Source organism: Callorhinus ursinus, unplaced genomic scaffold (assembly GCF_003265705.2).
Source record: "Callorhinus ursinus isolate GAN/ISIS: 27379988/994484 unplaced genomic scaffold, GSC_fseal_2.0 scaffold15, whole genome shotgun sequence".
Taxonomy (NCBI): Eukaryota; Metazoa; Chordata; class Mammalia; order Carnivora; family Otariidae; genus Callorhinus; species Callorhinus ursinus.
In genome coordinates this window covers 27,704,085-27,716,652 of record NW_027397077.1, presented here as the reverse complement: position 1 = coordinate 27,716,652, position 12,568 = coordinate 27,704,085, and the positions used below count along the sequence as shown (strand labels likewise).

At 39.5% G+C, this 12,568-nt stretch overlaps 1 protein-coding gene across 1 annotated transcript in view; it reads left to right on the top strand.

Annotated features, from left to right (window-relative positions):
• The window catches only part of SHQ1 (SHQ1, H/ACA ribonucleoprotein assembly factor), a 95,602-nt gene that overhangs the window by 17,607 nt on the left and 65,427 nt on the right, over positions 1-12,568 (top strand). Inside the window, exon 6 of the mRNA XM_025885558.2 lies at positions 4,374-4,501. Within this exon, the coding sequence (XP_025741343.1) occupies positions 4,374-4,501 (128 nt within the window). The remainder of the gene's footprint in view (positions 1-4,373; positions 4,502-12,568) is intronic.

Below are 12,568 nucleotides of genomic sequence, written 5' to 3'. Positions count from 1 at the left end.
ACATCTGAGAGATTCAGCTCCATTTACATTGCCATTTCTAATTACCTTTATCTCTCCAATTGTGATTTTAAAGGTCCACTGAAGAGTAATTTGAAGAAACCTATTTAAAATCATGCTGAATATTTAAAGTGGGAAATTTCATGTCAGCAAATTTCTCGGGCCAGCATGAAAACAGAATGAGCTTTACAAGACTAAAATTTCAAGTGGGAGGGAGCTTAATTAGAAGAACTGCCTATCTCTTCTCAAACTGGAAGAATAACTTGGCCTGAGAGAATTAGGAAATTGGAATTTATACTTAGCAGTGCGATATTATATGCAGTCCTTATTTTTCTCCATCTTCTGTGTTTCTTTATCCAGAAGCTCATTTTCTTTCATAGTATGCATGAACTGTTCTTTCCATTTCTCAAGGAGTGGTTTAAATTTAGTCATGGGCAGGTCGGAGAGTGGAAGCTGTGAGGTAAAGGTTCTTTGTGACTTTTCCAGTAGCAGTGGGACTTTGGCTAATTGTCATTTTTGTGTTATTTCTTACTCATTTATATTAGCTGACTGACTCACCCAAATGTGCTAATAATAAATGAAGTGTAAGTAAAATTCTTTTAAATTTTCAATTAAAATTTTTTTTGGCTCAGTGCTTTTTTTAATTGTTCTTATTGGTTAATACAGTGGAAGAAAAGGTTTACTTCAGTTTTTACCTACTTTGCAGGCAATGCATTGCATGTATTATATATTTATGTACATAAATGTAATGTACACAATGCATAACGTATGTTAGTGTGTACTATATAACACTTTCAAGTTGTTTGACTTAATCCTTACTGGTCATGATGTTTCCTTATAGTGTCAGGTTTTTTGGGAGCTTAGAGAAAACCAATTTTAAATCCATCCCAAGGCAGAACACAGTGAGGTTAATTCATCATACAGAAAAATTCATACATTTCAAAGGCACATATAAATGACTTAGGATAATTATTATTTTTTAAATCTTTTGTTGTAAATTCTAGATGCCATCATGTGATGTTTTCCCCCCCTGTGTGTTTTGCAGCCATCAGAATACTGGGCATATAACAGATAATCCATAAACACATATTGTTATTGATTATCTTTTTTTCTCTATTTGTAACTCCTCTTGGATATTATTTTTACATTACAGTTTGTCGAAGGCATCCTGAAACATTGTTTAATAGGCCTTCCTGTTTTGCTTATCATAGCAAAGTTTTCGAATTTCTCTTGCCGAGAGTGTTTTTTTTTTTCCTTCCCCAGGTATATTGTTTTTTAATTGGTGGCATATCTTTTGCCTTAACCAATTCATAAAATCTGCCTCTTTCCTTCTTTGGGAGAAAAATAGAAGAATTTAGTCAACACTCTAAATACTGTGAGATAAGAAGGTACAAAAATGATCAGTAGCATTTGGGGTGCTATTTTAAATTGTCACTTTTCAGTAACTGTACATTTGTTAGTTTGGTATACTGATTAGGCAACCTGAGCACTGTAAGTAGGGGAAGAGGGTCACCTGCTCCCAACGTGGCTCTTTATTCAAAATGGCAAGCTTAGGAAAAAGCGTTAAAATTTCATCTATTCATTCTTTCACATGTGCCCTTGCTTGTTCAACAAATACTTGTTTGGATGAACTGCATGTCAGGTAGTGTCACAGACACTGAGGATTAGAGTGAATATGACAAGGTCTCTGCGCTGATGGGGCTCCTGTTCTAGTGGGGAAGCAGACAATATTTCAATTGTTGATAATTGCTCTGAAGAAAAGCCACATTGTTAAGGGTTTGGAGAGTGACAGGGTATTCACCGACTCCTCTATTGCAACATGTCCAAAATCGAACTCATCGTTTTTACCTGCAAAGTCTTTTCTGAATTTTCTCTTTGGCAGAGTGTACCATTTTTCATGCCAGTCACCCAGAGTAGAAACCTGGGATTTATCTTTGACTGCTTTCTTACCCCACACTTCTAATCTATCCTGAAGTGATTAAAATTTCCATTTATCTCTTTACTGTTTGCTTTACTCAGTCTCTTTCTGGTCCTCCCTTTACCACTGCATCCTAAGGATTCTAGCTTCTGGCTATAGGTCAGATCCATCCACTTCACTCCATGTCCGTGGCTGCTACCCTTTTCTAGGCCTCCATGATTCCTGTGCCTTGAGGCTTGTTCCTTTAGACCATTTTCCAGACTGCAGCTGAGAGTGGTATTCCAAGACACACCAGTGTCAGACTCGTATGTAAAAGCTTTTAAGTGTTCAGTTGTCTTTAGGGATAAAAATCCACTAGGGTTTTTTGACATGGCTTACAACGTTGTTGTCACTACAATGTAATATTTTCAGCTGTTCTCAGCTTTTTCTTCCCCCTTAACTGCGACTTCTTGTTTCCTCGCCTTTGCTAACTATTCTTACAGCTCAGAATGCTCTCTCCCACCCTTCTTAGTCCAGTTAACTGTTAATTATCATTGACTATTGGCTTAGATAGTCTTTTCTCCAGGCACCTTCCCTGCTGTCCCAGTTTCACTTTGCCATAGATGCTTGTACTGTTAGGTCATAGCAATTACATAGCACTTGTATTATGATTGTTGGACTCTCCCATGGCGCTGTAAGTTCCGTACGGACCATGACCGCCTCTGTCTTGTCAGCCGTGTAATCCCACTGCCCAAAATGGAGTTGGAGCGGGGCGAAGAGTACAGTGCTTTTGTTGACTTAGTTAGCATTTTAGCCATTTACTTCTATTACTTATGTTTTTGAAATATCTCTCATGCACGTGACAAAATTGATATTGAGAATTACTATTTCAAGATCATTGCCATTCAGTTTTGTCCAATATGTACTTTTATTTCCTCAGGCATAAAAATGGAATGTTTATATTGGTTAATAGCTTGGATTCTGGAGTAAGACTTAATTGGGTCCAGATCCTACCCATACTTCTTACTGGTTCTTTGACTTTGACCATGATATACAAATTTTCTGACCCTGAGTTTCTACTTACGTAAAATGGGAGTATTAATAGTTCCCCCTACCCCTGGGGGTGGTGTGAGGATTCAAGGAAATAATGGGTGAAAACCATTCAGTGCAGTGCTTGGCACATATGGAGAATTCGGTGAGTTATCTGTGATACTTATTTTTAGAAAGATTTCACTTGAAGGAAAAAATATTTCAGATCATAAAACTTTCAGCTAGAAAATCAATTTATGAAATCAACCAATTCCTTGAGTTTCTAATTAACTGAAATATAAATAAATTTTTCATCCAGAGTTTTTGTCACTCTCTTCCTATAAATACAGAGTTTTCAACTTTGAATGCAGGGTTGTAATTTCTGAATGAATGTCCTCCAGGAGTATAATTTGAATGTAACATTTATTTTTCAAGTTAAAACTAAGAAAGTAGGGGTACCTGGGTGGCTCAGTCGGTTAAGCGTCTGCCTTTGACGCGGGTCATGATCCCAGCGTCCTGGGATCGAGCCCTGTGTTGGACTCCCTGCTCAGGGGGGAGTCTGCTTCTCCCTCTGCCCCTCTCCCCCCTCCCCCCGCTCGTGCTCTCTCTCTTGCTCACTCTCTCTCTCAAATAAATAAAATGTTTAAAAAAAAAAACCCACGAAAATAAAGTGCAGGGTCGAGCCCTGTGTTGGGCTCCCTGCTCGGGGGGTGGGGGGGGGAATGTCTGCTTCTCCCTCTGCCCTCCCCCCCGCTTGTGCTTTCTCTCTTGCTCGCTCGCTCTCTCTCAGATAAATGAAATGTTTAAAAAAAACCTGAGAAAATAAAGTGCAGGAAAAATAATTTTCTGTTCTTTACAAATGTTGCTTTTTTCTTTTTCAATAGTTTTAAGCAAAGGAACTATTAAGATTAGCAGAGCTATGAAAGAAATTGCATCTTGGTAGAAAGTAGGAAGGCACATGCTAAAAAAATGTGTATGTATGTTTATGTGTAGCCTTTTTGTGGGTATGCAGTATCCTTTGTTTCCTGTTGATATGTTTAGTTTTCTTTGCTTGGTGGAGTTAAAAGTTTCTTTCCTTTATTGTAACTTTACCAAAATAGGTGGTACTTACAAATCTAGTCCAGGTTCCATGCTTCAGTCCATTGTGTGTTCAGATTTACTTTACCCCATGCCACTGCCGTACATGGGATGGGCTTTCAGGGGAGGACTGGTCTTTTCTGTACCTTGTTTCTGACGAGAGCAGAAATGTCGGCTATCCCTTTAGTCAGATGCATAGTTTCCCCTTTATGGTGATTAGTGACCACAAAACAGTAAATACAGTGCTCGTTTCCTTCATCTGTAGTTTAATAATCTATATTTCTAGTACAAATGTGATGAGTAAGATAAAATTTTAAAAAACCAAAATCAGCCCAGTTCTATGTAACATGCTCATTCACTGTTTTCTTTCCAGAGCTGACTTTTTTGAAGACGAGGCTGTTGAACAGATTTTGAAGTATAGTCCTTGGTGGACTGATATATATTCAGAAATGATGGCCTCTTTGGCAAAGAGTCAGGAGCAAGAAAATCATGCTGCATTAGGTAAGAAATTCAAAATTAGGTTCATTTGTTGACCATCTTCCCTGTTATTAAGCACACAATTCTAATTGCCTCATAGAGGGAAGATACTATTTTGGTTTGTTAATTTTGGAAATGTAGTCTTTACCCTGGACTGGAAAATGCCACTCAGTGATTAGACTTGTCTTGGGACAGTCTTTTGAAGTATGCTTTACTTCTGAATCATTGGGGTCCTTTTTAAAATTTTTATTTTTTAAGTAAATATAGGGACATGAACACACAGGACATTTGTAGTAGTTAAGTAATTTGCTTGAAAGATCTGAACATTTAGGGGCACCTGGGTGGCTCAGTTGGTTGAGCATCTGACTCTTCGCATAGGCTCAGGTCTTGATCTCATGGGTCATAGGCTAGAGCCCCCTCTCCTGGCCCCGCCTTCAGCAGGGAGTCTGCTTGGGGATTCTCTCCCTCTGCACCTCCTCCCACTTGCATGCTTGGGCACGTGTGCACACACACTCTCAAATAAATAAATAAATCTTAAAAAAGAACATTCCTCTCTGGTAAGGATATTTGAGTATTAGTAATTGTGGAAAAGATCTAGTTTTCATTCCCTTTGTTGAATGAATTTGATATGTCCTTCCCAATTTTTCCAGAATATTAGTTCTGTATGTTAGAATTTTAAGTTTCAGATAGATCAAGAATAGAAGGCCCATGTGTTCTGTCATTACTGATTTGGCTTTTCTTCCTGTATTAAAAATGAAATTTCAGTGTTTAAATGAAAGGACTACACATACATATACATACATGAAGTGGAATATAGAATCTCCTCACTCCAAATTCCTCTTCCTGAAAGTAATCACTTGTTAACAGTTTTGGGGTGTTTGCAGTGCATTTACCCACATCTGAATATTTGCTGTAAGAAATTTATACGCACAGACTCCTACACACTCTGTTCTTCCTTGTTTTCTCCAGTTTGTAGTCTATGTTGTACATCTTCCATATTGGTACTTAGGGCTCTACCTGAGCTTTAGTGCCTACCTAGTATACTGTTATATATACAAGCGCGCATATTTGGGCTCTTTACTACCGATGGATCTTCGGGTTGTTTACAGACTTCTGCAGTGGCTTTCTTTGGCCACTCAGTCTAAAGTAGCTACAGGTCTGTTGCAGAACAGTATTTTTGATTCTTTGTGCAGTAATGCAGTAGTCTGTCATTTGCTGTGTTTCCATTGTCTAGCATAGTGCCTGTTATATAATAAGTACTCAGTAAATATTTATAGAATAAATAAATACTGCTGTCAATATTTCTCTAGTTCAGTTTTGTTAAGAGCTTAGGTGATTTCTACCAGATTGAAAAATTGCTACTTTAATCTTTTATAATTGACTCTACTGCAGAAGAGAAACTCATTTATAAATAATGACTCTTGTTACATTGTTTTCAACAAATCCTTGGTTTTATATTTGATTTGAGTTTAAGAATCTTTCAGAGACTTCCCAGATTATATTGACAAATTTTCAGGGAGAGGATTGCTAACACAATTTAGATAGGTAATTATCTATGCCACGTAGATCTGTTTGGAAAGCTTGCTTACTTTCAGTGCAGTATTTTAATGAGGTGGTGTGGGTGGAAATTGGTGGTTGTGCAGTTTTCTGTCCACAAGGGTGAGCTAGTTGCCCTAAAAATCAAGAAAAGGCATTCCCTTTGATTTAAATTCTAACTCGCTCTTCTTTGATCAGTTGTAGCTTGTTCTAGGTCCTGTTTCCTGTGAGAGCCAGCCTTTGAGTTAGGTTAGTTCTCTGTGTATAATTTTAACAGAAGATTAAGCCAGGTCATTGCTTTAACCACTGCCCCTCCGGTCCCTTCATCTACATCCAACCCAAGGCATGTGCCCCAACTGGTGCTTAAGGAACATTCATAGTCTACTAAGCTAGTATGGTGATTCATTTTAGAAATCACCTTTTAAAATACCAAGGACATGTGATGTAAAGTAGAAGAACTTGAGCTCCGTGGTGTTGTACAGAGAGTACCTTTTCCACATGTGCCAAGTATAGGGTTAAGGATGGGATAGAAGCTAAAGATGGGGCTCAGGCATTAATGCCTTGCTCCACCACAGGCTAGTTGTGTGATCTTGCATCTTTGCTGGGTTGCTGCCTACCTCATAGAGTTGTGTCGATGACTGAATGAGATGATGTACTTAAAATCCCTAGCATATTGGAAATGTTAAAGATTATTATGGTAGAGGAAAATCATTGGCAGGGGAGCCAGGAATTGAATGGCTTCTCTGTGAAATTAAGATTGTTGTACATTTATAAAACTTTAAGGGGAAGGTTTTTTGTTAATGAGATTTTTCTTCCTTCCTCCCCGCCCCCCCGCCCCGTTCAAGTATTTGAGACACCTAGAATTGGGAAGATAAGTTGAAGTGTGCCAAACCAGATTACAATATGGGAGAAAGGGAATCAGCGAAGAAATACACCTTGAAGTCCTCAGCGAACTCGGGGAGCATGCTCCTGCTGGATTTTCCCCTCCTTGTTCTGTGCCTCCCAGGTCTCCTTCCTCTCTGTGTCATGCCGTTGGGGTGTTTCTCCTTTGTGTTCCCTCATCAGCCGTTGCCAGGCAGATAGAACAGCGCAGGTGAGGGCTTCCCTTTGATTCATCCTCGTCATAAAATAGTAAGCTAGATTGTTTCGAATTCCAGATAAGGCTTCGATGGTGAACTTCGCTCCCTGTCTCTGCCTCAGTTGTGATTCCTGTCATTTGCATTGTAACCCTGAGTTATAACATGGAGACTTTTATTAACATCTTCAGTAATGATCCCAGTCCTCCTCCCCCGAAGGCTTGTAAATGGAAGTGTTAAAACGCTCTGCTCCCCCTGAGCTCTGGTTTCATGAGGACGGACTTACCACATTTCCCGTGTTGTCTTTCAGCGGTTAATCTCAGCCCAAGAATCTTGGCGCATGGTTGCTTGCTATGACACCACATAACATTTTTAGTCAGTGAACTTCCTAGCAGGGACATCCTGTTTGGCACCAGTGAGGCCGTCCGTGTTTGTAGAGCTGTCAGTGTCAGCTTTGAAAGTTGTAGCCCTGCAGGGCTACCCATTTAGGCGAAAGGTTTGAATGCAACACATTTTCTTCTAGTTCCCTTGATCGGTTTCCAGAAAGTATACGATACAATCGACAGATTAGCATTCCTCTGAGAGGAGCCAGATCAGAGATCGTTTAATTGTTGATCCATGGAAGACAGAGATATTTGGGAGGGGGATTAAGAGAGAAGGAGTGATTTAAAAGTAACAAAAGTAGAAAATGTTCTAAGTGAAGTAAGAAGGTCACTTCCCATTTTGATGGGAGCCCCTTTGCAGTCGTCACACATATTGATTGGGGTTTTTAATGTTGGGAGGTGGTCCTGGGCCATTTGCATCATGCTAGGGCACCAGTTTCTTCCCCAAATGAATTGAGCTTTCAGCTGCCTTTGTTTGACTGTAGATTATTTATAGAAGTATAATTAACCGAAATGTTGTGAACTATATAGCAGAAGCGAAGTCATACAAATGCTTGACAAATGTTACTCGTGGTGGCAATCATCCAACTATTGTTGGCACTGCATCTGTACTTCTTCCCATTGCTGCTGCTTGGTTAGACCTGATTGTGTGCAAACCCCCCCCAAGTTCCCCTTTGGCTGATACAGTTTACAGCTCCAATAAAAAAAGGCCTTGGGGAGCTCAGACTTTTGGTTTCTCTAGTGATTTCCTATTTTGTTGATATTGCTATTTATCATCTCTGGTTTCTTTGCTTGAATTTCAGATTTTCTATCTGTGTATTTATCAGTGAACTTTTTAGGCCAAAATGGGACTTCAAAACACTCAGAGAAAGGTGGTATGTTTTAAGGAAAGGCTAGGGGCACCTAGCTCCAAGAATTCAGAAGAGGACATTCCAGCAGGCTTTTCTTACAGACACAGCCCCCAACAGTGACCTGTAATATGGGAAAGCCCTTACTTGTGGGTGATGGAACATGAGAACCTGTAGTTCCCAGGTCAGCCTTTACAAATTATTCAGCGTATATACAGATGTGATTACTTAAGAACGAAGGAGTGAACATTTAGATGAGTTAATGTGTTATTAAGTGGTTCTGGGCATGCTTACCTTCTGATTTAGAATTATCTGGAAGCAGTAGTCCTTATTAGTCAACTAGGATAAAGGCTTTTCTCAAGTGTGATAATATCATCTTGAACACCTGGCACTTTCTTATTAGCTAAAGTAATGAACATCTCAAAAACGACACCTTGGGGAATATTGTCTCAAATCTTATGAAATACTAGGGGACTTAAAATACTTTGTTAGGTGTTCTTTCTTCGGCAGTGAGTATGTGCCTTCTTAAATTTTCCTTACATCAGATTGCTTTAATTGAACAGAGAGCTTCTATTTAAATTAAAGGATCTTCATATGAGCCCTTTAATGAGACATTCAATACCTATTTTATCTGTCTTAATTAATTTTGTTTCCAAATGTCAGTCTTTAAAAAAGGCTTCACCGGACACCTACCTGCATTAAGTTTGAAAGTATCCACATTTCTGGGGCATCTGGGTGGCTCCGTCGGTTGTGTCCTAACTCTTGATTTCGGCTCTGGTCACGATCTCAGGGTCCTGATATGGAGCCCGGCATCGGCCTCTGTGCTGGGCATGGAGCCTGCCTCTCTCCCTCTCCCCCTCCCCCCTTTCTCCCTCTCAAAAACAAAAAAAAGGTACATACACATTTCTTTATGGCCAGCAAATTACGTAAATGCATTCTCATAGTTATTTGTCATTTATGTAAACAACACTTGTGCAAATTTATTTCCTTTATCTTCTTACACTTTTTAATCATAAGATTTCTAACATCATTGAAAAAATGATTACATAAATATATTTCAAGACCTGTATTTTTGCACTAAGTAAATTTTAATGAGTTAAAGGAGTATTGCTTCTAGTAATTTCCAATAACTGTATTTAAGATTCTTTCCCCCAGAGGATAGACTGTAAAACTGCTGGAAGGAAGCCTTTAAACAAAAAGAAGCCGTGTTAAGGGGAAGGCTCCTAAGAGAGGACTGAAGTGGGTTAGGGAACTCTGTGAGAAGGGGCCAGCATGTGTCAGTAATCATTCTGTCTCCTCTGGCTTTACCCAGTTGTGAGGAGCAGAAGGGCAGTTTTTGTTGAGCAGAGATAGAAAGGGATGGGGTAGCTAGCTATTGAGAGGGTGATCTGGGAATATTAAAAAGGCAATTTAGGGGCACCTGGTTGGCTCCATTGGTAGAGTGTGTGATTCTTGATCCTGGGGTCATGAGTTTGAGCCCCACTTTGGGCGTGGAGCCTACTTTAAAATTAAAAAAAAAAAAAAGGCGATTTAATAATTTTTGGACTCCTAAAAGTTAGCATCACAGCCAGCCAGGTGTCTTTGGTTAGTCCTCCTCCCCTGAGAGGCTTCTTGAATTGGAGCTGGGCATAGGAGCGCTCAGGTAGTGACTGCCCTAGAGACTGTCTTTTCTTTCCTTCTTTGCCACTGGGTGTAGTCATGTGACTAAGTCCTGGGAGATGGGAAATGAGTGGAAGCGCTAGGTGCGCTGGATCAGGTCTTTAGAAAGAAGGTGATTGCCATCTTATTCTTTCCCATTGCTTAGAAAATGGTAAAAACCTGGAACAGCTTTCTTAGATGCAAAGATGGAAGTCATATGATGGGATGCTGATGCTTCGCCAGTCCTGGATCATTCACTCAGAATAACGTGGGAGAGAAATTTCTATGTATATAAGTCACTGTATTTTGGGTTCTTTTTGGTTAGCAGTTTAGCCTGTCCTTACCTAAATATAATGGGCAATTCTAAACCCTGGAGAAAGAGCCTTTTAAAGTTATTTTGGGGTTAGGTTGATAGGAAGCCCTGGAACTGGAAGCTGGATGCTCCTCTTTATCAGGCTTAAAAACTTAAGTGAATTTGAAGGTGATTGTCTGATAGGGCATGGAAGGAAAATTAAGGATTACTTTGCAAAATAAGAGATTGATAACATTTTTATTTGGAAGTAACTTAAAAATATCTAGATGGTTGAGTTTCTGTAGAAGTCACTCGAAGACAAGTAGTAGGCCATGTTTTACTTACACTAGCTAGGAACTGAGTACATGTATGTGATTATCTGTTACTCTTTCTGTAAATCTTGCTTTAAGACAAGATGTATTTTACTTCGTATGTATGGTAACCGATAATGCTCGTTTTAATGTGAGAAAATAATAGATACTTGTTGGCTTGCCTGTATTGTAGACATCAAAGCAAACTTAGAAGGAACTTCAGTCTTACACTTGCTTACCTTACCAATGTAGACATAACTTTTTTTTTTTAATCATTAGTGTTTATTCAGTACTTGTAATTTTTTGGCCTGGGTAGCCAAACACTGGTTAAGATGGTATGTGAAAAGAAATAGATTTTCCCTCTCCTCTTGGTAACTTCCTGGAAATGGGGAAAAAATGTTGTATTTACAAGTCACAAAAGCTGAAAATGCTTGGAAGTAATTTTTAGCAAGAAAAGCAGCACATCTATTTCACAAAATTGGTGGTTCAGTACAGTGGGAAAAGATGGATTACTGACCAGACTGTGTTGGCACAATTAACTATTCATCTGGAATTAGCCAAAATCTTAAAACATGAAAAAATAACTTCCAGATGGATTAAAGACTTACATTTTAAAAAGGAAACTGTAAATCTTAAATGAGAGAGGCGCCTGGGTGGCTCAGTCAGTTAAGTGTCTGTCTTCAGCTCAGGTCATGATTCGGTCCTGGGATTGAGCCCTCATCAGACTCCTTGCTCAGCGGGGAGTCTGCTTTTCTCTCTCCCTTTGCCACTCTCCCTGCTCTTGAGTATGTGCCCACTCTTTCTCTTTGTCTCTCTCTCTCTCAAGTAAATAAATAAAATCTTTAAAAAAAACACAAAAAGAAAAGCTGAGAGGCTTCGTGTACAATTTAGGGGTTGGGGAAACCTTATCAAAGGCTGTAAATTCATAATCTGTTTTTTTTAAAAAAAGATGCACATATTTGGCTACACAAAAAATAAGTAATTCACTGGCAAAAGATCCCACAGACAAAGTCAGTGGAGATGTAGTAGATTTGGAGATATGACAAGGTTTCTTTCTATAACTGTGAGTTCTTAAAAATTTGACAAGACAAGCCATCCAATAGAAAAAAATGGGCAAAACACATTTAAATGGTTCATTCACAGGTTGCCAACAAACCTATAAAGTAATGCTCAAAGTTTAGCATGTAGAAAAATACTAACTGCAGTAACTGATCTATCATTGTATTAGATTTTTCTTACTGTATAACAAATGACCACAAATTAGAAACTGTTCTAATTTGACTCAGTTTCCATGGCTCAGGACTTGGGTTTGCTTAGCTGGGTCTTTGCTCAGGATCTTATCCGGCTGTAGCTAAATTTGGCTATCTTCTCTTTTCTTTTTTAATATGTTTTGGTAGCTAAGTTCTTTTCTGGAGCTCACGGTCCTTTTCCAGGCTCATGTGATAGCTGGCAGAATTCGATTCCTGTGGCTGTAGAACTGAGGTCCCCATGTCCTTGCTGACTGTCAGCTGGGGGCCACTGTCTGATCTCAGAGCCCCCCACAGCTTGCTGCCACACAGCCCTCTTACAACATGGCATCATATTTCTTTAAAACCAGCAGTGAGTCTCTGGCTCCAGTCTAATCTTAATGGGACATAATCATGGTATTGACTGTCCCATCACTATTACCGTATTCTTTTGGATAGAAGCAAGTCACATGTTCTGCCCACATTCAAATGATGTGATTCAGTGGGTCTCATCTTAGAAAACTTTCTACCACAGTCACTTCCTGTCTGTTAAACTGGAAGCGAGGAGGGCGCCTGGGTGGCTCAGTTGGTTAAGCAACTGCCTTTGGCTCAGGTCATGGTCCTGGAGTCCCAGGATCGAGTCCCGCATCGGGCTCCCTGCTCAGCGGGGAGTCTGCTTCTCCCTCTGACCCTCCCCCCTCTCATGTGCTCTCTCTCTCTCTCAAATAAATAAATAAAATCTTTAAAAAAAAAACCTGGAAATGAGGAGAAGCTCTTACAT